This window comes from Manihot esculenta, chromosome 16 (genome assembly GCF_001659605.2).
Source record: "Manihot esculenta cultivar AM560-2 chromosome 16, M.esculenta_v8, whole genome shotgun sequence".
In the NCBI taxonomy this organism is placed as follows: domain Eukaryota; kingdom Viridiplantae; phylum Streptophyta; class Magnoliopsida; order Malpighiales; family Euphorbiaceae; genus Manihot; species Manihot esculenta.
The window spans coordinates 4,757,839-4,782,660 of record NC_035176.2 but is presented as its reverse complement, the minus strand read 5'-3'; the positions used below and the strand labels follow the sequence as shown (position 1 = coordinate 4,782,660).

The 24,822-nt window shown below is 31.5% G+C and overlaps 5 protein-coding genes across 7 annotated transcripts; 3 read left to right on the top strand and 2 right to left on the bottom strand.

Annotated features, from left to right (window-relative positions):
- Positions 1-717: 717 nt before the first annotated feature.
- Positions 718-2,208, top strand: LOC110604190 (senescence-specific cysteine protease SAG39). The gene is made up of 2 exons (XM_021742325.2): positions 718-1,222; positions 1,310-2,208. Exons 1-2 carry the CDS (start codon positions 787-789, stop codon positions 1,900-1,902), a joined length of 1,029 nt encoding a protein of 342 aa, XP_021598017.1. The 5' UTR covers positions 718-786; the 3' UTR covers positions 1,903-2,208.
- A 1,580-nt stretch (positions 2,209-3,788) lies between these two features.
- LOC110602837 (50S ribosomal protein L34, chloroplastic) lies at positions 3,789-11,120 on the bottom strand. 3 transcript variants are annotated; one of them, XR_002486035.2, is made up of 4 exons: positions 10,830-11,120; positions 9,097-9,362; positions 7,203-7,385; positions 3,789-4,426 (listed from the first exon to the last, which is right to left on the bottom strand). XR_002486035.2 is itself a non-coding variant. In XM_021740417.2 (3 exons), the coding sequence occupies exons 1-2, from the start codon at positions 11,050-11,052 to the stop codon at positions 9,106-9,108; spliced, it is 480 nt and encodes a 159-aa protein (XP_021596109.1). In that variant the 5' UTR covers positions 11,053-11,120; the 3' UTR covers positions 3,797-4,426; positions 9,097-9,105. The 3 variants fall into 3 exon arrangements, 2 of the variants coding, with proteins under 2 accessions (XP_021596109.1, XP_021596108.1); XM_021740417.2 differs by lacking the exon at positions 7,203-7,385 and having other exon boundaries at positions 3,797-4,426; XM_021740416.2 differs by lacking the exon at positions 3,789-4,426 and having other exon boundaries at positions 6,718-7,385.
- On the top strand, positions 5,220-6,511 carry LOC110602838 (senescence-specific cysteine protease SAG39). Its single transcript, XM_021740418.2, has 2 exons — positions 5,220-5,718; positions 5,806-6,511. The coding sequence occupies exons 1-2, from the start codon at positions 5,283-5,285 to the stop codon at positions 6,396-6,398; spliced, it is 1,029 nt and encodes a 342-aa protein (XP_021596110.1). The 5' UTR covers positions 5,220-5,282; the 3' UTR covers positions 6,399-6,511.
- Positions 11,121-17,565: 6,445 nt separating the features above from the next.
- On the top strand, positions 17,566-21,739 carry LOC110603905 (protein trichome birefringence-like 37). Its single transcript, XM_021741911.2, has 5 exons — positions 17,566-18,031; positions 18,115-18,286; positions 20,611-20,786; positions 20,879-21,037; positions 21,113-21,739. Exons 1-5 carry the CDS (start codon positions 17,739-17,741, stop codon positions 21,402-21,404), a joined length of 1,092 nt encoding a protein of 363 aa, XP_021597603.1. The 5' UTR covers positions 17,566-17,738; the 3' UTR covers positions 21,405-21,739.
- Positions 21,740-22,564: 825 nt separating this feature from the next.
- LOC110603906 lies at positions 22,565-24,555 on the bottom strand. The gene is made up of 4 exons (XM_021741912.2): positions 24,203-24,555; positions 23,969-24,045; positions 23,265-23,376; positions 22,565-22,896 (listed from the first exon to the last, which is right to left on the bottom strand). The coding sequence occupies exons 1-4, from the start codon at positions 24,490-24,492 to the stop codon at positions 22,767-22,769; spliced, it is 609 nt and encodes a 202-aa protein (XP_021597604.1). The 5' UTR covers positions 24,493-24,555; the 3' UTR covers positions 22,565-22,766.
- Positions 24,556-24,822: the final 267 nt, after the last annotated feature.

Here is a 24,822-nt window from a genome sequence, read left to right as displayed (position 1 = left end):
TCTATACACACTGCACTCCAAGGCTTAGCCTGGTGAAAAGTGCATCCTGTAACCTTGAAAGGTCTAAGGTTCGATTCCCCCAACTCCTATTTCAAAAAAAAAAAAAAATCTATACACACTTTATCAAATTATAAAAGTTATAATGAAAAAGGTATTTGGAATCGAAGATTAAACGAATTATAAAAAATAGTTTTTTTTTTTTCACTTATATGAAATATTTCAGATTTTACTCTTTCAATCCTTTAATTTTATGGTAAAATTAAAAAAAAATTAATACTCTCTATTTTATAATTTTTATCCATTTTTCTTTTTATCGTCTCAAAATTATTATTATTTTTATTTTTTATATTATAATAACATATAAATAAATTATTATAATCAAATCAATTAAGGGTTCTAGTCATAGAATGCAAAAGACAATTGAGCAGTCTTGAACCAAAGCCTAACAAACCAACAAAAAGACAGCTTAATCATTAGACAAATCAACTCCCAAGCAACAGGAACACAGCTTCTCATAACACTACAAAATCTAGATAACGTGGAAGTTGAAACTCATAGAAAGTAGCAACGTCAACAAACTGAAATTCAATTGTCCACATCATTCACGACTTGCCGGATTCACCAGGTAGTATGGGAATGCAACTATGAAGGAATCCCATGGAAGGACTAATACACAACTATAAATAACCTTAGTCCTCAAAGAGCTAACGTGCCAGACACAATCTACAAACTCTTCACCTGTAATCACCAGCTTGAACAGCAATATTATATTTACTTGGCAGAACAATGGCTGCAATTCTTGAAAACAAGATAATTTTTATGGTGGTTTTGGTAGTGGGGCTCTGGGTGTCTCAAGCCTGGTCCCGCTCTCTGAAGGATGCAACCATGGCTGAGAAGCATGAAATTTGGATTGCTAAATATGGACGTGTATATAAAGATAATGCTGAGAAGGAAAGACGCTTTAATATATTCAAGGAGAATGTGGAGTTCATTGAATCCTTCAACAATGCTGGGCATAGGCCTTACAAGCTTGGCGTCAATGCATTTGCAGACCTTACTAATGAAGAATTCAGGAATTCCAAAAATGGATACAGAAGTTCTTCCATTTTTAAGACACCTGAAACATCACCGTTTAGGTATGAAAATGTCACTACAGTGCCAACTTCCATTGATTGGACAAAGAAAGGAGCTGTCACACCCATCAAGGACCAAAGCCAATGTGGTAAGGCACAATAGCCTCTTCTATTTACATGGTACTATGATTTTCCTTTTACTCACTTAACCATGTATTATTATGAAAAAATTGCAGGATGTTGCTGGGCATTTTCTGCTGTGGCAGCCATGGAAGGCATTACAAAGCTCTCAACAGGCAAGTTGATCTCTCTTTCGGAGCAAGAATTAGTTGATTGTGACACGAGTGGTGAAGATCAAGGCTGTGAAGGTGGCCTTATGGATGATGCATTTAAATTCATCATAAAGAATGGAGGCCTAACAACCGAAGCAAACTATCCCTACCAAGGAGTGGATGGCACTTGCAACAATGGGAAGGCATCTAACCATGCAGCCAAGATTACAGGTTATGAAGATGTTCCTGCCAACAGCGAGGAGTCGCTAAGAAAGGCGGTAGCCAACCAGCCACTTTCTGTGGCAATTGATGCCAGTGGATCTGCCTTTCAGTTCTACTCAAGTGGGGTGTTTACAGGAGATTGTGGAACTGAGCTAGATCATGGAGTTACTGCAGTGGGGTATGGGACAAGTGATGATGGTAAAAAGTACTGGTTAGTGAAGAACTCATGGGGAACTTCATGGGGTGAAGATGGATACATAAGAATGGAAAGAGACATTGATGCTAAGGAAGGTCTTTGTGGAATAGCCATGGAGCCTTCCTATCCAACTGCATAAATAGCAGCAAAGTAAAGATGTGTGGACCTTAAATTTCTATTATTGCCAGCTGCTGTGTGAATGTATATAAAGTTTTACTGTGATAATGAAATGGGTGATTTTTCCTCTTTCAATCTTTTACTTACACTCCAAGTCCAAGCATCAAAGTTGCATGCAAAGCCATCAATATATCTTCTCTGTGGAACAAGCAAATTCAATTTAAAATGTAAAGTCTAGAAAAGCTGGTGGCTATGTAAGAGATTAAATCCTAGGAATTATGGTTGCTGACAGATAATTTCATAGCTACAAGCTCTAGAGTCCAAGTATTTCCTGAATGTTTTTTTTTTTTTTCCTGAATGTTGTCAGAATAATATTATGCTTCTCGTATAGAAATTTAGGTGGGTTTGGATTTTTCTATTGAATCTTGATATTGAATGCTCAAAATGACTTATTCTTTATATGTAGAAGCACTATGTTTAATGCCAATGGTTCGCTACCTAATTTTCATGTCTAATAAAAAAAATTTCGCCTTCAAATTGCACCAGCAGCACAAATCAAACTCATACTTTTCATATTTAAGATTTTTTAAATTAATAATCTAACCTATTACCTATTAAACCCATATTTTTTAATTTATATTTTGTATTTTTTCTTAATTTAAATAGTCCATAAAACCATTAAATAAATTAACATTACACATAAAGTATTTTTTTAAAAAAGATATATAAATTTAAATAATTTAATATATAATTTTAATCACATAAATAGATTAGTAACTAAGTGAGATAAAAAAATTATCACTCTATAATAATATAAATAATGTAAAAAATTAAATTAAATAATAAATGAAAATTTTAAGAAAAATTTTGGGTAAAGACTTTGATTTGAAATATGGAAGATGAGAAAAATAAAAATATTTTTTTATTGAAAATAATAAATAAGGGGAGGACTAAATAGTAGCATAGTATGATATGCATTCTAAGTGTAAATATTAAGTCTTGTTTGATTGAGGGTAAATAAAGTAAGGGAGTGACACTTTTCAGAAAAGTGCAAAAACTCTTTTTTTGGTTTGCATTTTAAGTTAATTTATGGGAAATTATTTCGATCATGACTTTCGTAGCAAAATTTTGGGAAGGATTAATTTGTATTGAATTTATCAATTTATCTCTTAATTTATTACATTTGAAATTATATTATAGATATTATCATCTTTTACCAATTAAAAATAATTTTATGATTTATATACCAATCATAATTATATCTAGTTTCCGTCAAATTAATTCCTTAGAAGTATACTTCCAAGAAACCATGGCATATGATTTGTATATCAAACACAATTTTATGATTTGTGTTAACCTTTTTTAGTTTTTCAACTCTCAATACCATGGCATATGCACAATTCAATGGGAAAAACAGATTCATGAGGAGGATTTGATTCCTAACGTGATCATATAATGAATTTAATTCCATGAGGAACTAGATCAATTTATCGCTTTCACAGATGTCACTCATCTCTTTTGCAGCATCACAAGTACAAATAGGTTGTCTGACACAAGTTAATTCATCCCAAAATTTATTGAGTCTAGTAAAATAAACCATTACATTCATGTTGCCTTGTTGGAATAAGCTTATTTCTCACGATCTAGTAGATCTGAGGTCCATTGCTGCCTCTAAAATGTTGAGTCAACTATTCCCATAGTTCAGGAAAAGTCATGGTATACAAAAATTACCATGCTATCGACTTTTTGCCATTGTTCAAAATCCTGAGAGTCTTCCTCAAATTTCTTTTATTTTTCCATTACAAAACCAACTTTATCCTTGGTTCGCAGTGTAGTCAGTATCGATATGCTCCAAGTCAGGTAATTTTCTCCAATGAGTAGTATGCTCACCAACACTGCTCCTGGAGAATCAGAATTATGCAGAGTGAGGTGGCCCTTCTGATTCATAGTTGGGGTCACATTACTGGTACTAGCCATAACTACTACAGAAACTTGATTATCAAGCTCTGATACCATGAATAGAATGTAATAACTATAATAGAAAATAGAAGAGAGAAAAAATTCATATATATTGCTTGCTTTGTGTTAACTTATATATATAAAAGCAGAAGCTACTAGAATGATCTAGAGGTTCTACTCAACAAAGTGCTAACTACTTTCATAATTAACTATTTGTTTCCCGCTTAAATTCTTTTTCGTAATCTGATGTATGTGGAAGGCATGACTTTTTAGTTCGATATCAATTCGGTGTTTCCCAATTCAGCACCACTTCGATTTTTTCCAATTCGGCATCAGTTAGGTGTTTTTTTAGTTCGACATCAGTTCGACATAGCCTTAGAAAGAGACGCCGAAATTCATCCCTGTGCATTTCTTTATACGCACCGTTTCATTAACCCATATTTATCGCGCTGCGTTTTGTCTATTAGCCATTATTCTTTCAACTCCTACCACTGAAAATCCAATAGAGCCTTCCTCAACATCTTCATCACTTGAGGTGAGCATGGGTCCCTGCATAGGCTTGAGTAGCTGAAGCTGTATGCTAAGTCCTGTGGCAAAAAGAAATTAACACAAGGAAAGACAAGTGAATAAATGCAAAATAAAATTGTTAAAACTAATGGAATATTTCTGCATGGACTTATTTTGGGTCTCGACAATTCAAGTTTCCATTCAATGTTCTATTTTCTAGTAACTACATTCTAACAGAAAATTTTATGGCTACAAGTCTAGCTCCAAAAATGCATTTATCCAACTTCCCAGAAAGCTAGTCGCAAATTTTAGAAGAGGATAGAACAAAATAAGAAGCTTTCCAGATACTTTGTAGGTCAGCATTGAGACTCTCAAAGCATTCAGAACTTGAAGATAGATCATCTAGAAAAGGAGTTTTCATGATAGATAATTGATCATGCAATGTTGTAATGGAGATTTTGGACTGCGGTCTAGAATGCCTAGAGCATATTTGCACAAAAGCTTCTCAGTTTTCATTAGTTGTTACATACAATTGGAAAACAAGGGTCTTAGTCATAGAATACAAAAGACAATTGATCAGTCTTGGACTAAAGCCTAACGAACCAACAAAAAGACAGCTTAATCATTAGACAAATCAACTCCCAAGAAACAGGAACACAGCTTCTCATAACACTACAAAATCTAGATAACGTGGAAGTTGAAACTCATAGAAAGTAGCAACGTCAACAAACTGAAATTCATTTGTCAACATCATTCACGACTTGCCGGATTCACCAGGTAGTATGGGAGTGCAACTATGAAGGAATCCCATGGAAGGACTAATACACAACTATAAATAACCTTAGTCCTCAAAGAACTAATGTGCCGGACACTCTACAAACTCTTCACCTGTAATCACCAGCTTCAACAGCAATATTATATTTACTTGGCAGAACAATGGCTGCAATTCTTGAAAACAAGCTAATTTTTATGGTGGTTTTGGTAGTGGGGCTCTGGGTGTCTCAAGCCTGGTCCCGCTCGCTGAAGGATGCAACCATGGCTGAGAAGCATGAAATTTGGATTGCTAAATATGGACGTGTATATAAAGATAATGCTGAGAAGGAAAGACGCTTTAATATATTCAAGGAGAATGTGGAGTTCATTGAATCCTTCAACAATGCTGGGCATAGGCCTTACAAGCTTGGCGTCAATGCATTTGCAGACCTTACTAATGAAGAATTCAGGAATTCCAAAAATGGATACAGAAGTTCTTCCATTTTTAAGACACCTGAAACATCACCGTTTAGGTATGAAAATGTCACTACAGTGCCAACTTCCATTGATTGGACAAAGAAAGGAGCTGTCACACCCATCAAGGACCAAAGCCAATGTGGTAAGGCACAATAGCCTATTCTATTTACATGGTACTATGATTTTCCTTTTACTCACTTAACCATGTATTATTATGAAAAAATTATAGGATGTTGCTGGGCATTTTCTGCTGTGGCAGCCATGGAAGGCATTACAAAGCTCTCAACAGGCAAGTTGATCTCTCTTTCGGAGCAAGAATTAGTTGATTGTGACACGAGTGGTGAAGATCAAGGCTGTGAAGGAGGCCTTATGGATGATGCATTTAAATTCATCATAAAGAATGGAGGCCTAACAACCGAAGCAAACTATCCCTACCAAGGAGTGGATGGCACTTGCAACAATGGGAAGGCATCTAACCATGCAGCCAAGATTACAGGTTATGAAGATGTTCCTGCCAACAGCGAGGAGTCACTACGAAAGGCGGTAGCCAAGCAGCCAGTTTCTGTGGCAATTGATGCCAGTGGATCTGCCTTTCAGTTCTACTCAAGTGGGGTGTTTACAGGAGATTGTGGAACTGAGCTAGACCATGGAGTTACTGCAGTGGGGTATGGGACAAGTGATGATGGTAAAAAGTATTGGTTAGTGAAGAACTCATGGGGAACTTCATGGGGTGAGGATGGATACATAAGAATGGAAAGAGACATTGATGCTAAGGAAGGTCTTTGTGGAATAGCCATGGAGCCTTCCTATCCAACTGCATAAATTGCAGCATAGTAAAGATGTGTGGACCTTAAATTTCTATTATTGCCCACTGCTGTGTGAATGTATATAACGTTTTACTTTGATAATGAAATGGGTGGTGATTCCTCTTTCAATCTTTTAGTTGCACTCCAAGTCCAAGCATCAAAGTTGCACCCAAATCACAAAATTTAAACTACAAGTTGCTGTTAGGTTTAGCAGATGAAGTCCCTCACTTTTAGGCAATTAAAAATGTAATTTCGAAACATAATATTAAAGCCATCAATATATCTTCTCTGTAGAACAAGCAAATTCAATTTAAAATGTAAAGTCTGGAAAAGCTGGTGGCTATGAAGAAACCCTAGGAATTATTATTACTGACAGATAATTTCATTGTCAAAGACACCTCTACATGAGTTAAATTTGAGGTCAATCAAAATATGATAAGTCCTCGTGATAATGAATAAAGCAGATGCAAACAAATGAGAAATCCTAAACAATATAATGGCTGGTAAAGTTTCTGCTGTCTGCCTTTGAATGTTATTTCTTCCCCTGAAAGTCCTTCTGCTCTCAAATCGTCTAATGTCAACCGGATCCATTTTCATGGATGGCCCATTTTTCAAGAGGTAAGTTATGGATGAGACCGGACATAAGAGAGGCATATACTCTATACAACCATAAAAACTTGGTCTAAAATTACCGTACTTTTTGGTACTATTAGCTCCTACTAGAGTTCTAACTTGAGAACTCTTTGGCCTGAAGATAACTCCAGGGCCAATGAGCAAAATAAACTCTGCTGCTTCTCATACCAGTAGAAAAGTGACTAACCTGTCATTATAAACAAAGCTGAGAATAAGCCTTAAAAGCTAGGCATCATTGATTATATAGACCTCACTCATGAAGAAATTGTGCCTCGCATGACAGGTACAGGATGGCTTCTGATCCAAGTGCATCCAGAACAGAGTCATTCAAGTATGAAAATGTCACTGCAGTTGCATCTTGCTGTTAACCCTATCAAAGACCAAGGTCAATGCAATAAATCACATAAACTTGTTATAGATAACCACTGTTAATTGTATACATTTTTCAATTCAATGGTATACTAATTGAAACCTCTGCTAGATCTTGTGTGAATTATATGCAAATTGCAGGATGTAGTTGGGCTTTTTCTGCAGTGGCAGCAATGGAAGAGATTACAAAACTCTCAACTGAGAAGTTGATCTCTCTTTCAGACCAAAAATTGGTTGATTGTGACACGAGTGGAATGGACCTAGGTTGTGAGGGTGGTCTTGTGGATGCTGCCTTTTGAATTCATTGTTCCCCTACCGGATAGTTAGATGGAAATTGCAACTCTAAAAAAGCAGCAGATTACGACACTGCCAAGATCTCCGGTTATGAAGATGTGCCTGTCGATGATGAGGAGGCAGTGGCACGCCAGCCAGTGCCTCTTGTCTTCTTCCAGGTTCTCCTAAAGTTAACTCTTGTTTCTTAATGTCAAACAGACTCTTTTATTGCAATTTTTATGCATATGAAAGCTTCTGATTTGGAAATGGATTGGATTGCGTTTACTTCTTTGTATTTACACCTCAAAGCAAGAAACAGCAACATAAAAATGACAAGTTGAAATATGGTAAACTGTTTGGTCGGTTATTCGGGCAAAGTCTCCCATTTTCTGCAGTTAATGTTATTGTTATCTATGGTTTGAAGCTTTATACACCATCTGTTTCAATTAAGAAACTTCAGAGAGATGAAAATTGAGAGAGATTTCTGTTGACCCTTTGATGCATTTATTGTTTTCCATGTAGCAAAATGTCAGATGATTCTACCTAATCAACTAAGAGAAATGGATCAACTTGCTAAGAAGATCAATTTTATAAATTGACATATGATATCTAATTTTGCAGCTAGATTTAATACATAAAAGAATTCTTCTAACTTGCAGAAATTTGGAGTTTGAAACAAAAAAATCATATGCTTCGACAGTATCCCGTGTTCTACATCTCAAAATTTTAAAAACAAAATAACTGCAGTAGTATGCTTATGGGAGAACTAAAATGCTGTAAGCTCATTTATTTCAGAGACCAATATATTTATCAGCGATCTGCTGTTCTACTATCTTTATCAGCGATCTGCTGTTCTACTATCAAATAAATTTAACACTTAATATCATATCTGACATCCTGGGAATTCTAAGAGCATAATAGCAGCTACACAAAAATAACTCAAACCAGCTCTTAGATCTGAAAGGAGAAGAATCAAACTATAACTGCCAGGAATGCTTGTAAGCTTTTACAAGCTAAATCTATCCCATGAAGAAGATGATAAAATACGGATGAATGAGGCTCCGGATGATGGTTTTAAAATTTTACAACAAAATTGTGGCCTAACTGCTGAATCTTAATACTTGTATGAGGAGAGAGGGCTAAGTAAATATTGAATACTAAAAAGAAATTGATAAAAGTGTCAAATCATTCCGGGTTGAGGACAGGTAGCTGAACCTAGAGACCACCTGAAGAATAATATTGGCCCCATAAAAACTGGTAACACTGAAAGCATAAGATGAGAATGACAGAAGTAAATCAAGGCAGAAAGCATGAATTGATGCATGAAGGGCTTTACAAATAAAAAATTTGGGATAATATCCTTGACTACAAACTTGCAAAGGTATCTAGTGTACAAAAACAATTAGTAGGCACCATTACGCTTCATCAAAAGAACCTACCAGACTAATTTAAAGATGACGTTTTCCTGAATTAGGGTTGGACTTGGTGCAAAGGACCCATCTACCCTTGGCACGTCGACGTTTCAACACTGCCCTTCCACTGGTGGTTCTCATCTGTCGACGGAAACCATGAGTCCGGGCCAGAGACTTCCGAGACCTGTTCCTCTTGGTTTGACAAAGAGCAGCCTTTCCAGCTCTGACTACTAGGCCATTGCCTCTCTCTTTTCTTACCCAATTAGAGTTCAAATCTAATCCCAAAGATAAACCTGCAAAACAGTGGGTATGGGTTACATTAAGTGCTAAGTGATTAAACTGTTTTCTTATCATTATTTTTATTATTTCAATGCTTCTTTCAGTATTAAGTACACTAAACTAAGCTCTTAAAGAACATTGCACACTCATGTTGCTACTATAGCACATAAAATGTACTAGAGGAATGACAAACCTTCTTCTGAAACAGAAGAAAGTTGGACTTCAGCAACAAGTTAAATCATATCTTTGAGCTACAAATGATTCCGTTGAAGTCTAGGCATTATATAACTCAATATGTTTGTTCTATCATAAAATGACAATGCTATCGCAGGTAAACCCATCTGATAGAGGAACAGTACTACTGCTACATGCTCTGCCAAACCATAGTTACCTAGATCATAGTACTCTTGAGTGGTGGTGCAGGTACATGGTACATGGCAAGCCAATTAATGAAATATAGGATACACATTAGGGGATAGGCTTAATAGGTACGATAATTTGACTAGTGGTAAGTATAGTTGGTATGCCAATTTAATTTGGGATATATAAATATGTTTATAATATAATGTTTACATAATTAAATATATGACTAATAATTGATAAATATTTTCTAAAAATATTTTAAAGTTTAATAAATAAAATAGTAATTTATACTCCCAAGTTAAGATTTCCACCTATTCCACTAACATTTAAATCTACTACCTCACATTAAGTGTTTTAAAATGTATTTTCTTCTTTTTATTTATCTTTTGTTATAGCTTTTCTTCTTCCTCCTTTTCTGCCTCTTCTCTTTGTGCCTGCATGCTATTGCACACTTGCATATTTTTTTATCTTTCTTCTTTCCTCTTTCCTTCCATCTTTTCATTTCTTGTTGTAACCTTTATTTTGGTGAATTAGATCACATCTCCAAATAATTTGAGACACAAAAGTATTGTGTTTCTGTATGTAGTACCCGGAAGGCAGTTTGGGGTTGAGAGAATCTGGTAACTACGCACCAAACTCACTAGGGATGCAAGAAAATGTGTTATTGCAAAAGGAATCATTAACATATGTATACTACACAAAATTAATGAGATTATTATCTAATGTATTAACGTGCTGCAAGCCTGGCCACACTATAGTAACAGGATTCTAAATTAATCGTCCAACATCTAACTACCCTAAATTGCTTAGTTAAATTCAAAATTAATTTAGTAGTTAAAATAACCAAATTTTACTTCAATCATTTTTTCATAAATTAATAATTATCTCTTCTCATGCTAACCAAAACAATTCCAGAAGCAAAATTCAATTAACATTTCCAATCAACATTAAGTTCTCGAACAGAGAAATTCACAAGTCTATTGTATCAAAGCAAGAATGCAATAAAAGGGAGATACACACTCAAATCTTCCACCATCAGGCAATATAACAACTATTCAATTGAAGTCAGAATCATAGAATAACAATAATCAAGGCAAAATTAGAGATGGGTTAGCTACCTGAGAACGAAGAAGGGAATGCGAGAGAAGAAGAGAGAAAGGAGCAGTCAATCAGTCCTGAGCGAGCTGTAGAGTTTCTCATCATACTCACCGACAAATTGCTTCTTGGATATGAACCAGTGATGAGTGCCAGAGAAGCTGATGGGCCACGAGCAGTTGCTACGCTTCGAATTGACACCCAATGTGGCAGTGAACATGAAACCGCGGACAATGAAGCTGCCATTCTTTTCTGCGATTCGGTTCTTGGTGTTTCAGAGTTTTGTTGTCCCCACAACTGTTCAACAGTGCAAGAAAACGAATTCTGTATAGGTCAATAACGGGCCCATTTGATCCATTAAAATCGGCCCATGATAATCCAATTTCCGACCAGCTTCTAGAATCCGTGACTATTAACAAAGTCACAGGAGTGTAATGGTAAAACTCAAATCAAATCTTATAAGTTGGAATTCGAATTCGAATTTTATTCCAACTCTAATATTTAGTTAGATTTGTAAAAACAATCGGTTAAATTAATAATGAATCTAATTAAAATTTAAATTTAAAAATTTAATTAAAAAATTCGTTTAAACTAATAATGAAAGTAATTAAAGATCGTACTTGAAATTAAAAATTTATTAATAAAATTTAATTAATTTAAACTTTTAAATATTAAAATTTTAAATTAAAAAGTAAATAGAACTTTAATAAAATTAAATATAATTTAATTAAATTTTACTGTAAATAAATTTTTAATTTAAAATATAATAGAAAGTGAAATATTTATTTATTGAAGATTTTTATTTTTTCAACTTTATAAATTTTTGATGTGAAATAGGGAATATTATTTTAATAATTTTTAATATTTTATATATAAAATGCGTAGTAATTTTACGAAAATAGATTTGTGATCTAGTAGTTAATAAAAGAGAATTTTTAAAAGTTTTGGGTTATATTCTCGTCAACAATAAATAATTAAATTTTATTATTATTTATTATTTAAATTTTAATAATTAAATATTTATTTATTTATAACATCAAATAATATATATTATTTAAATACTAATTATAAATTTTTAATTAATTATATAAAATTAACGATATAATATTAAATTTAATAATTATTTATTTAAATATTTATATTATATGAAAAATTAATTAAAATATATATAATAAATATATAAATTTATATATAAACGGTCTATACAGTAAGAAATAGTTTTTTAAATTAAATAATTTTAATTTTATTGGGAGTATTAATAAATATTTTTATATAAAATTTATTAATATATTATAGTTGATTATTCATATGGTATTCATATATCATTATTTATTTTTATTTAAATATATAATTTATATTAAATTATTTTATTATATAAAAAATACTATACATATAATATAAATATAAAATATTACATAAAATAAATATATTAATATAAGTATAATCAATTTAAATTATATAATTATATATATATTATTAAAAATTTTAATTTATAAAATTATGCAAATAATATTAAGTAAAAAAATAACAAACAAATACATACAAATACATGTATAAGCATATGAAAGTAATGATAATAACAACAATAGATTATTAAAAGCTTTAATGAGTTTGTTCATGAATATTTTAAAGAGTTTGTTCATGAATCTCTTAACGAGGAGACTGTTCACAGTCCCTTAACGAGTCTGCTCACGAACTTTAATAAGCCGAATACTATGAAACTCAAATTTGACTCATTTAATAAATGAGTCTAAAAATTAAGTTTGAGTTCAGCTCGTTTAGAAATTAAATTGAGTCCGATCGAATTTTTATTGAACTGAATCTCAAATCATTCACGAATAATTTAATTTATTTACAGTTTCGAGCTTGCTATTTTTTCTAGTTTGAATTTGGTTTTCAAAGAAATATGGGTGAGGGAGAACGATAATGGATTTAAATAGAATAACTAAATCCAATTGATATGATATTTACTTTCTCCATTCAGTTATTCAGTCAAACTGATTTGATTTTTAATTTTTTTTAAGTTCAAATTTAAATTTTAAAATTATACTATTTTAATATATCTATTCCCAACTAAACAAGACTTTTCGCTTATAGCTAAATAAAGTAGACCGAAATAATGCATTTTTATTCTTACCAATTGGGCTCGTTTAAGAGTAAACAAGCTAACTTTATTGAATCCAGAAACAAAGGAAATGGGTTTATAGAAACAAGCTAAAACCAAACTGGCATGTCGATCTTATTTTATGTTATTGACGCAAAATGCAAAGCTGACCTGAAAAAAACTAAGAGGGTAGTTTTGATGATTAGGAGTGGACAAAACACCAAGCTCTCACAGGCAAAAGGATTGTGACGCCTAGGCTTATGTAATACGCAACTTAGAAAAAAAACCATCTCAGTGGGCCATCGCCATTAGCGCCGCACAGCCCACTTGCTTGACTGTAGCCCACCTTCGCCACCTTTTTAAATTGGTTGAGAGTTTCTTTCCTTTTCAAGCTTCAACGTTGCTCCACCAGATCCATCATATGAATATGATATCACCATTGCCCCACCCTCCCCAACCGCTGTATATGGGGCTGTGGTCCTGTTTTATTTTTTTTTTATCATGCTAATAATATTTAAAGTCTATTTATTTTATTTTCTCTTCATTAAAAGAAAAAGTGTTCTTAACTTATTAAGAAATTAAATAAAAATAACAGTTAAATAAATATAATTTTAGCAGTTCCTCAAAATTTAAAATTTCCTAATTGAATTACCCTTAACAAAATAAGACTTTAAAATTACCCTCACTGTCTCAGGGTAAATCCGCCGCAGCAGCCACTGCTGTCCTAAAATTTTAATATTTTTAATAATGAAATCTTTCTACCTCTTGGCTAAAGAAAAATTGACTTTTTTAGATTTTTAATAAAATTTAAAATACTAATTTTATTTGTTAAATATACATATATATTTTAATTATTTAAATATAAATATTACATCCGTTAATCATGTGGGAGAATATATTATTTTTAAAGCTGACCATTCGATTAATTTAATTTAAAATTTAAATAAATTGAATAAATTAAAATTTAAAATTTTAATATTTATAAAAGAGAAATCAAATTGATTTTATATAGAAATAAATATAAATCCAACTAATCTAATTCAATTTGGTTTAATTTAATTGATTGGATTAGGGGTGAGTATTCGGTCGGTTCGATTTAAAATCGAACCGAATTGAATAAACTGAAAATTGAAATTTTAGTATTTATGATAATCGCACCGAACCAAATTGATTTTGATAAAAAATCGAACTAAATCGGTCTGATTCAGTTTGATTTGATTTGATTTGATCGGTTTTGATTTTTAATAAATTTTTTATACTTTACACTTTATTTTTAATATTTTAAATTTAATTAAAATATTTTAATATTAGTATGATTTAATTTCTCCATATTATCGAAAAAAATATATTATTATCTTAGTTCAGTTTTTTTCTTATTAAAATCGAACCGAATCGAAATAATTAAAATTTTTAAAATTATAAATTGAACCAAATTGAAATGAATAAAAAATTGAACTGAATTTTCAAATTAAATCGATTCGATTGATTTTTCGATTTGAATCGAATACTGCATGCTCCTAGATTTAAACTTTTAATGAATTTTTTATTTTTTATTTTTTATTTTTAATATTTTAATATTTAATTAAAATATTTCAATTTTGATTATAATAATTTTTTTATATAAAAAATTATTATTATTAATTAATTTGATTAATTTTATTAATTTTTTTATAAAATCGAATCGAAATAAAATAATTAAATTTTAGAAAATAAAAATTAAAACCAATCAAAAAAATTAAACATCTACATGGTTTAACGTACCCAATCCATAGGCTGTGGACAATAGCTGTTTCAGTCATACTAGTTTAGTAGATTATTGTTGAGCAATTTGCAAGTATTTTCCAAAATATGCAGCTATTATGTGGGGCCCAATCATTAATTATGTTTACTCAAAGCTAAACCTTAAGGAATCCATAATATTATTTCATCAATAAAGTGATTAAGACCCACGTTTTTGTTTCCATGGCATCTTAGAGATGGCTAAACCTCTATTTGATATTGCTATCATTAATATCATAAAAAAAATATTAATAAAAAGTTATCAAAATTTATTTGAAATTAAATAATAATAATCATAATAATAATTTACTTATAAAAATACCAAATAATAAAATAATAATAATAATAATTGCTGTATTTTGGTATTTTCTAAAAGAAAATAAGCGCACCAGGAGCACCCAGAGAAAGGCCCGTCGCTGGTAGTGGTGGGACCAAAGCAAGACAGGTCAAGCAATGAGCCTAATGGAGTCAGAGTCACAGTCACGGGGAATGTGGCAGTGGTGAACCGCTTAGGCCAACAGGCGGTGGTGGGGTTCCTCTGTTCATGGGGCTCTGGATTTGTAAGAATATATATATATTAAAGAAAGAGACGCTAAAATCCAAAGATTGGAATGCTCAGGCTGAGCTCTTCTGAGCAGTCACCAGAAGAGAACGACAAGCAATCGCCTCACATTGCGACTCATACCGTCGGCCTTTGGCTGAATGTTGCGTGGAGCCCCATCTTTTGGATCTCACCTCTTGTTCTTTTCTGCCTCCATGTCTGGTTTTAATTTTCTGTGTGCACAAATTCCACTGTACTCACAAACACAACCTTTTTAAAAAAAAAAAAAAAAAGAATAAAGTAATTTTCTTAAAACATATATTTTGCATAAAAATATATACAGTATTTCATATTAGAAAATATTAAACATGCCTATTTACCATATTCTCCATTCACCTTCTTATTTATGAATTTCATAAATCTTGATTTCGTTTGTTTGACACAAAAATATTTTTCTCTGTGTTTAAGATAATTGAAAAAATTAATTATTTAAAAATCAGTTATATGATCATTATCTTAAGCTTGGAGTTGACGGTTTTGTTAGTGGTTGGTGATTAATTATGAAAGAAGAGTTCCTTTTGCTCGAAGAAAATAGAAGGAAAGGAAAATGTACTAACTAAGCAAACTAACAATTTGTTACCAGGAATGTCCCAATTTGGCAAATTCTTTATTATTATTTGACGATCGTTGGATTTCTCCATCTCATTATGAGGTCGGGCCGATAGTAGCAGCTCACAATCAGGAGGCTCCTAAGCCTCCGAATAAGTCAGGTCCAACCCGTTCATCCTCCTGATCGGACTCCTATTTAAGTCACTCAATTAGACCGGCCCGGCCCATTTCAGCCTTAAAGTCAGCCCTTTCCTAGGTTTCGATCATTTTCTCTCAAATCCGGTTACAAGAAGAAAAGACTGCGGGTACAGTCATTTCGCAGCCCTATTCACTCACACGCAGAAGGGAATTAAATGCTTGCTTGACACAGGGAGGGTATTGGGGTTATCCGTACATACGGACCTGCACCAAGAGGTAGGTAGTCCTATAGTGGAGAAGCCATCTCGCGTGAGGAAGAAGAAAGAGGATAAAAGGAAGGAAATACCCTGCTTTAAGGCTAAGTTTTTTCTAAAATTCATAAAATCTCTGTAAAATTCTATTTTCTGGATCTCAGATCATTATTACTAATTCGAGAAGTTTAAAATATATTTATGCATGTAGAATGGTTTTATTATATATATTTTTATATTATTTAATTAATTTAATTTATATTATATATATTAAGATAAAATGTTTTTTTATAAATTTTAAATATATATTATATTTAAAATTTAAATTTAAAATCTCTAATTAATGGAAGAAGTAATTTATAACATCCGTCTCTTATAAATATATTATATAATAAATTTTATATGATTTCTATTATAATTAATTAATAATTTATGAATCGATTTTGATTTAGTTATAATTTAAAATTAACGGTTTGATTTATTTTTAAATTAAATTAAAATTGGTCTGATTGAAGTGTGGTTGTGGATCCAGATTCTTCCATTATGTGGAAGATTCCTTTAGATCATTGATTGCTTAATGTTGTGAACACCTTGATTAGTTATGCAATGAATTATTTTTCGTTAATGGAATTGATGGATTACCAGCTTATATATTTTCATTGAATACCTAATTAAAAAGGGCTTCTTCAATAATAATGACGTGGATATTATATTCAACCATGCATTACTATTCAAAATTAAAAAAAAATTAATATATGTTAAAATTATTAATCATGCTTAGCGACAAACGTGGCATTATCAATATGGACATGTCATTTTTTAAATCACATGTGGAAGTTGATGATGTAAAAAATGATATTAAATATTATTTTAATTAAAATTGAATTTGATTAATTTAACTCATCACATGGTTAAACCATGTGCAAAATTCACACTACATGATTAGTATGCCCGTGACTGCAGACCAATGAAAGCAAAAGAAGAACTTCCAAGAAATCCCAAAAGTTAGAATTTCAACGCCCTCTCCTCTTCTCTCCTCAATAATCCTTCCAAGAGTTTTTCTCCACTAGTGGCGGAGTCAGGATCTTCTCTTTCGTTATCGGCTGCGCCGCTGCGACACCTCCATCCCTTTTAAACCATTTTCCGGTCGTCGATCTAATACGTGTCCCTCCACCCCTGCTCCTAACTCATGTCAGACCTTTTTTATATATTAAAATGATTTTTTTTCCTACCCAAATATATATAAAAAAAAATTAAAAAAAATTTAAAATATTAAACGGCTCGTCTCAATGCTATCGATTATTTATTTTTTGAATTCATAGTAAATAGAAAGACATTTCCTCTGTATATATTATATGCACATCATTTCTGTCCTTCACACAACCATGTGAACCCACCTAGCCCAGCGCCCACCTCCACCACCCTCTGCCATCTCACAAGCCACCTATATATATATTATATATATATATATAGAAACCCAACTCACAGAGCCAGCATCTGTGAGTCAAATATGGGCTTTAGGTGCTTGGTTTCTTTTCTTATGCAAGCAATAGTTCTTCTGTTGCTGTTGGAAGAAGGAAGAGCACAGCAGCACTTCTACAATGTGAGCAGATTGAGAGGGAGAAAGCAAGTGAGTGGATGCAATTTGTTTCAAGGAAGATGGGTGGCTGATTCTTCTTATCCTCTTTATGATTCTTCAGCTTGTCCCTTCATTGATGATGAGTTCAATTGCCAGAAATATGGCAGACCTGATTCTCAGTATCTCAAATATTCTTGGCAACCTGACTCCTGCAACTTACCCAGGTAAATAATTATTCTCCAATTCATTAATTTTAATTAAAAATTTTTTCTAAAAAAAATTTGTTTTTGTTTTTTTGGGGGGATAGGTTCAATGGTGAGGATTTTTTGATGAGGTGGAGAGGGAAGAAGATAATGTTTGTGGGTGACTCACTGAGTTTAAACATGTGGGAATCTTTATCTTGCATGATTCATGCTTCTCTCCCAAATACCAAGACTAGTTCTGTGAATCAAGATTCACTTCATTCTGTGACCTTTGAGGTGAGTTTAGCTTCTTTCTTTCTTTCCTTTTCTTTCTCTCTTTCACTTTTTATTTTTAAATTTCAAAAATCAAAATTCAAATTTTCAATCACTACATGTCTCCATCCATCTGCATAGATTTGGATTTTTTTTTTTTTTTTTTTATAAACAAATCTTTTACAGTTCAATTATTAGTCTGGTGTGCCTTTTAGAAAAAGGGACACACATCTTCAAAACTCCTTATGTTAGCTTTTTCTTTTTCATTTGATTTTCAACTTCTTCCACAATACTGAACAAATATTCTATTTAAATTTATAAAATTAACTGAATTAAATTAATTTAAAATTTTTATTTTATTTTTTACTCATTTCGTTTAAATTGATTTTTAATTTAAAATTTTAGTTATATTAATTTGGTTTAATTTTAATTAAAATAATAAAAAAAATAAAATTAAATCAAACTGATTAGTGATGTATAATATATTATTTTTGATAATATGAAAAAATTAAACTATAATTAAAGTTGAATATTTTAATTAAATTTTAAAATATTAAAAATAAAATATAAAAAATAAAAAATTTATTAAAAAATTTAACGGATTAAATTTAAAATAAAATCGGTTCTATTCAAATCGATTTCGGCTTAAAATTAATTTAATTTAATTTTTATAAATATTAAAATTTTAATTTTTAATTTATTTAATTTTAATTTGAATTGACTGAATAATTTTCTTAATGTTAATTGCTGACAGTTATTCTAATAATGATTAGTTAAATAATATAATAAATAATTATTCGTAATCAACTCTCTCAATTATTGAACAGAGCTTTTAAGAATAAAAAGACTAAATAAAATTTCAAACTAAGTTTAAAAGTCAAATAAAATTTCCAATAAGTTCAAACAAGTAATGTGCTAATAATTTTTTCAAAAATAAAATATATTAAATATTAAAAATATTTACTATTTTAATTAAAATAAAAAATAAGAATAAAATAATAGATAACTTTAATACTTTAAATAAAGAAATTATTTTTATTATTAAAAAAATATATTTTATTAAATAATAACTTATTGAACTTTAATGAAAAGTTGAGGGTTGTGTTCTAACTTTTTCCAATTTTAATGACATAGCTGACTATATGTAAGGCAAATTTTAAGGGAAGTAGATAGGTTAGCCCTGCTTTTGCATGTAGAATAGTATATCTGTTTTTGCTGAATTTAAAACTGAACTGATTTTATACAAAAATCTATTTGATTTGAATTAATTTATTTTTAATATTTTAAAATTTAATTAAAATATTTTAACTTTAATTATAATTTAATTTCTCTATATTATTAAAAATAATATACTATTATCATTGATTCAATTTTTTAATTTTTTTATTAAAATCAAACAAATTAAAATAATTATAATTTTTAAAATTAAAAATTAAATCAAATCAAAATAAATAAAAAATTAAATTAAATTAATTTATTTTAATTTAAACCAAACACGCCTAACTGCAAGCCAATAGCAGTGATAGTGATAATGAGAATAGCCTATAATAAAGCCAAACCTATGGTCAATTTGCAATTAGCAGCTGTGATGACTAGCCTGCCAGCCTGTAGGTTTGCAATTTGGAACGCAAAGAAAATAAGATTTTCTTGAATTGAAATCTCTAATCTCCTGTGCAATGCTATGTTTTTACCTTTTAGCCTAATTGCATATGATTTGTACTTTTAGTAGGACAAGTTTCAAATTTATCCCAAAACTTTTTAGAAAAACTTCCAATATAAGCAATTTTTTTTTTTAATTTTTAATCTAATTTGATCCACAACTTTTCTTTTGCTTAAATTTTTTACCAAAAGGGTTAAAATATTTTTTAGTAATAAAATACAATTTTTTCATATTTTAAATACTTATAATTATTTATCATGTTTAGAAAAATAAAAAATATATATTATTGTTCTTTTCCAGAAATAATAAATAATTTCAAGCATTTAAAAATATGAAAAATAATATTTTATTACTAAAATCTAAAAAAATCGAAAATTATATCTATTTAACAAATAATGAAAAAAAATAGTGTTAATTTTTATGAAAAAAAAAACTTCAAACTAGTCTTAATTAAAATTGAAATAATTTAATTGAATCGTAAAATCCTTTAAAAAATATAAAATCCATCGATCAAATCGAATCAAATTAATTTAAATTAAATAAATTTTTTCTAAATTTAGTTTGATTTTATAAATAGTTAAATTTTAAATTCGATTTTAAACCGAATCGACCGAATACTGCCCTCATGCTTTCTTTAGTGTCACCCGATAATTAAGGGCTCAATTGAAAATTAATTGTGGTGGTGCAGGACTATGGAGTAACTCTGTTCATGTACAGAACACCATACTTGGTTGACATAGTTAAACAAAGTATTGGGAGAGTACTAAAGCTGGACTCCATTGAATCTGGAAATGCATGGACAGGAATGGACTTGCTCATCTTTAACTCCTGGCACTGGTGGACTCATACCGGAAAATCTCAACCGTACATTCAAATTAATCTCAATCTAATGGCTATTATGAACCCAGAAAAGATTTGCGTGCATATGAAATTCTGATGGATTTTGTGAAATGCAGATGGGACTATGTGAGTGATGGAACAGGAATTTACAAGGACATGAACAGATTAGAAGCATTTTATAAAGGAATGTCAACATGGGCAAAATGGGTTGATCTTAATGTTGATCCTTCCAAAACCAAAGTCTTCTTCCAAGGGATTTCTCCAACCCATTATGAGTAAGTGAAGGACATGTATGTAATTTACCCTTAAAAAGAACTACCAAATGACTTGTATGTGTTTAAAAAATCCAGGGGCAGGGAATGGAATCAACCAAAGAAGAATTGTTATGGAGAAGCAGAGCCACTGTCAGGGTCTACTTATCCAGGTGGTGCACCACCAGCTGCTGCAGTGGTGAACAAGGTGTTAAGCACAATTAAGAAACCTGTTTATCTACTAGACATAACCACACTCTCACAGTTAAGAAAAGATGCTCACCCTTCCACTTATGGAGGTTCAGGCTCTGGCACAGACTGCAGCCACTGGTGCCTCCCTGGATTGCCTGATACCTGGAACCAACTCCTGTATGCAGCTCTCGTCATGTGAAGTGAAGATCAAGATTGAAAAATCAGATGAATTTTTACCATTCATACCATTTGTATATTGAAGAAGATGCAGAATTTTTCTGATTTGTTCCTGTAGGGTGATAATAAGGGGACTGAAATCAATTGCAAAGTGATTGATTTTCTTCTTCATCACAGCAATTGCTCTGAAAGTGATGAATAGATAGGTGGTATTCAGAATCAGATGACTTTCTTCTGATTGTGTCAAGAAATTAAATACTCATTGGGGACTATACTTAGGTTCAATTATCATTGGATTTGTATTGATATTTGATTAAACTTTTACTGCAATTATAATACTTCCACATTTCAGTTCAATGGATATTTCTCAATTGTTTTGATTCCTAAAAGCCATTTCCTTGTTAACAATAGTTTAAGAGTTATTGCATGCGTCTCTCTCCCACTATTAGAACTGGTTTCTACTGTAAAAGCATACAAGCTCTGTGACTCTGATCCTGAGAAATGAATGATGTCAATCACTTGGGAACACTGAAGGAAGCATGAGCAAAAGCTTCTGAAAGCAATTCTAAAGATTCAAGGGTTTTGGACATTCCAAACAAGGATATTATGGTAATTTTTTCCTTCAGGGCGAGAAAACAATGTCCACTGCAACAAAAATAAGGTAAGGTGTGGAGGCATTAGTGATGCCAAAAACATCTTACACCCAAAAACAGCAGGAGCTGAAGTCTAGCACCTGCTTCAATACGTGAAAATTCATTCTGGTTTCAATCAAAAGCACCAGTTCTGGTATCTGCTGCAAAGATATAGAAACTAGAAAGCACCACTGGTACATTTAAATCATTCATCTGAAGAAAGATGAATTTTTCAAAGATAAATTCTCATGGTATTTGCACAGTATTTCAGTGGTTTGAGACGTAGCAGACCTACATTTCATTAACCCCAACTCACTAGCATTCCGTACCAAAATCAACTAACCTATGATTTGTTTGAGTATGCAATCCTGAAACTCCAACCAAGATAATTTCTGTACGTCTAAATCTAATTTCAAATAGTTTTCCCAATTTCCCCTGTGCTCTACTGCCTAAACTCAAAAGCGTGTCTCAATCCTCTTATGCCAGTTCATAGTTGAATTAGGATCTAAATTAAATCAAGGACAAAAAATACATGCACAAATTCATAAGATATTGTCAATTTGAAAGCTCTAATGAATTAAATTAAAGTCATGTCCACGATGAAAACTGAAAATGAACCTCAGCAAGCTAAAAAGGAACATGATTAACAATTTTAGCAGCCAACAAATACTGCTCCATTCACTATGTAACCTGTCCACAATGAAAACTGACAACTAACCTCACCAAGGTAAAATGGATCATGGGTAACAATTTTAGTAGCCAACATATACTGCAGCATTCACTATATAACAATCTTCATTCTTATCTCCCATTTCCTCAACACACACGCCACTTGAGCATATCAGTCCACCATCCACAACTTCGACATTTAGAATCTTTCCACTGCATTTCAAGGCAACATTTGTAAAGGTTAGAAATGTTGAGCCTCCACATAGGAAGAATAGAAACAATGAACATCACAGATAGTAAGGAATCGTATTTCAAACATATGGATAGTACACAGTTTGATAGTGCTGGTACAGCATTAACATTCCCCTAAAAAGGCTAAAATTATTAACTTAATTTGTTAGTAGAGTGCCTAGAACTACAAGGCTAAAAGCTATTTTGATCATATTAACTAGAAGCTTTTTCTTTCTTTTTCTTTTCAGAAAAGAAATGATAGCATTCCAGATAAAGGAAAATCAACAATGCCAAAGAAAACCACAAGGGAATAACATAAATTTATGAATCCAATTAGATTTGACACTTACTAAGGAAAGACAGACTTGACCCTTTCAATATCCAACAATTGGTGGAGAGAATGTGGAACTCCCAGTTTGATTTGTAGTTTCATTTGCTCAAATGAGACCCCAGGTATGGACCCTGCATCAATTGTCATCATGTTATAGCAACTGAAACAATTGTCACAATAAAGGCATCAAAAGAACATGAAGTTCTAAAAAAATAACATATTTTGTGTGACAGGTTTCATAATAACATAACCTTGGGTATCTAATGCAAATTACCAAGTGAAAATATGTCTTCTAAGTTCTAAGACGCATTCAGAAGATATTATTGAAGGTCACTTTTCCTTCATCAATTCAACAGCATATTTACACTAGGGTTTAGGACGAAACAGGTAGGCAAATGGCATCCATAGACGGGTATGCTGCAGCAGCAAAAGTTGGCAAATTTTTATATACTAGAATTGAGGAAATCTTTTGCTTGAATTAATCTGAAACAAACTAGTTTGCAGACACTCGTATGCAACTTTTTACTGATTATAGGCTTTGAAATTGCCAAATAAATTATCAACTTGTAACTTGAAATTTTCAACGCCTGGTTGTATACCCTCGCAAATTGAATATTTGTGTTCTCATGATACAAGTATTACCCTCAAATGAAAACAAACTGATATACATATATGATAAAGGAAAAAAACTGCAATTTCAGTAACATTAGGTAGTGAATATACCTCTGCGAAATGCAGGAATCGAATTGGAAGAGATGGCATCCCTGCATGCCCGCATTGCCGCAGCTGTAATATCTTGGCTGGAGATACAGTTCACACCATTAAATTATGAATTCAACTACTCATAATTGAAGCTTTCGAGGATTCAACACAGAGAAATCTCTGATGGGTATCCATCGAAGATTAAAGAAAATGGAAGAAAGAGAGTTTAAAAGAAAAGGGCAGATAACAACACACCCATGTTGATCATAGCCAACACCCATCTCCACAAACAATAGCTTCATGGGAGCGCTTGAGCTGTCTGAGCTAAAGACTGCAGTTCCACTTTGCTGGGTTTCCATGGCCGTTATTTTGGATTTCCAAAGGCGTGAAAATCGAGGAACTTGCAGAGAAGATCGGTTTATGAAAGAAAGAAATGATGTTGGTGAATTTGATGGGTAAATCTTAGAAGCGTGGAGAATCACAGATTGATAAGCTGTGAAGCGAGAGGAAAGTGGCAAATTTTGGATTGGGCAGCAAATAGTCATCTCCTCTGTCAACACAATTCGTCTCTGATTATTTCATTATTTGGGCTTTTGGGATGATTTGAAAACAGAACTATACGTAATAAATAAAAAGAGCGGTCAAACATTTCATTTATATTTATATATAATATTTTAAATTTTATATAAAAAAATAACTTATCAAATAATTAAATTTATATAAAATAATATTAAATAATAATATAATTCTTAAAATTTTATTTAAATAATAAAATAATCTTTTAATTATATATTTTTATTACAATAATATTATTTGTTATTAATCTCATTATTCACTCTCTATTTCTATTTTTATATAATATTATAAATATTAAT

What these genes read in the sequence shown, in the direction of transcription:
- LOC110603906 (XM_021741912.2), bottom strand. Translation starts at nt 24,492, where the DNA reads ATGACTATTTGCTGCCCAATCCAAAATTTGCCACTTTCCTCTCGCTTC. An exon ending in GATTCCTGCATTTCGCAGAG is followed by an intron (nt 23,377 to 23,968) that starts GTATATTCACTA and finishes CAATTGATGCAG; the next exon opens with GGTCCATACCTGGGGTCTCA. An exon ending in GTCAAGTCTGTCTTTCCTTA is followed by an intron (nt 22,897 to 23,264) that starts GTAAGTGTCAAA and finishes CTTGAAATGCAG; the next exon opens with TGGAAAGATTCTAAATGTCG.
- LOC110602838 (XM_021740418.2), top strand. Translation starts at nt 5,283, where the DNA reads ATGGCTGCAATTCTTGAAAACAAGCTAATTTTTATGGTGGTTTTGGTA. An exon ending in CAAGGACCAAAGCCAATGTG is followed by an intron (nt 5,719 to 5,805) that starts GTAAGGCACAAT and finishes AAAAAATTATAG; the next exon opens with GATGTTGCTGGGCATTTTCT.
- LOC110603905 (XM_021741911.2), top strand. Translation starts at nt 17,739, where the DNA reads ATGGGCTTTAGGTGCTTGGTTTCTTTTCTTATGCAAGCAATAGTTCTT. An exon ending in TTCATTCTGTGACCTTTGAG is followed by an intron (nt 18,287 to 20,610) that starts GTGAGTTTAGCT and finishes GTGGTGGTGCAG; the next exon opens with GACTATGGAGTAACTCTGTT. An exon ending in CATACCGGAAAATCTCAACC is followed by an intron (nt 20,787 to 20,878) that starts GTACATTCAAAT and finishes TGTGAAATGCAG; the next exon opens with ATGGGACTATGTGAGTGATG.
- LOC110604190 (XM_021742325.2), top strand. Translation starts at nt 787, where the DNA reads ATGGCTGCAATTCTTGAAAACAAGATAATTTTTATGGTGGTTTTGGTA. An exon ending in CAAGGACCAAAGCCAATGTG is followed by an intron (nt 1,223 to 1,309) that starts GTAAGGCACAAT and finishes AAAAAATTGCAG; the next exon opens with GATGTTGCTGGGCATTTTCT.
- LOC110602837 (XM_021740417.2), bottom strand. Translation starts at nt 11,052, where the DNA reads ATGGCAGCTTCATTGTCCGCGGTTTCATGTTCACTGCCACATTGGGTG. An exon ending in ATTCCCTTCTTCGTTCTCAG is followed by an intron (nt 9,363 to 10,829) that starts GTAGCTAACCCA and finishes ACTGTTTTGCAG; the next exon opens with GTTTATCTTTGGGATTAGAT.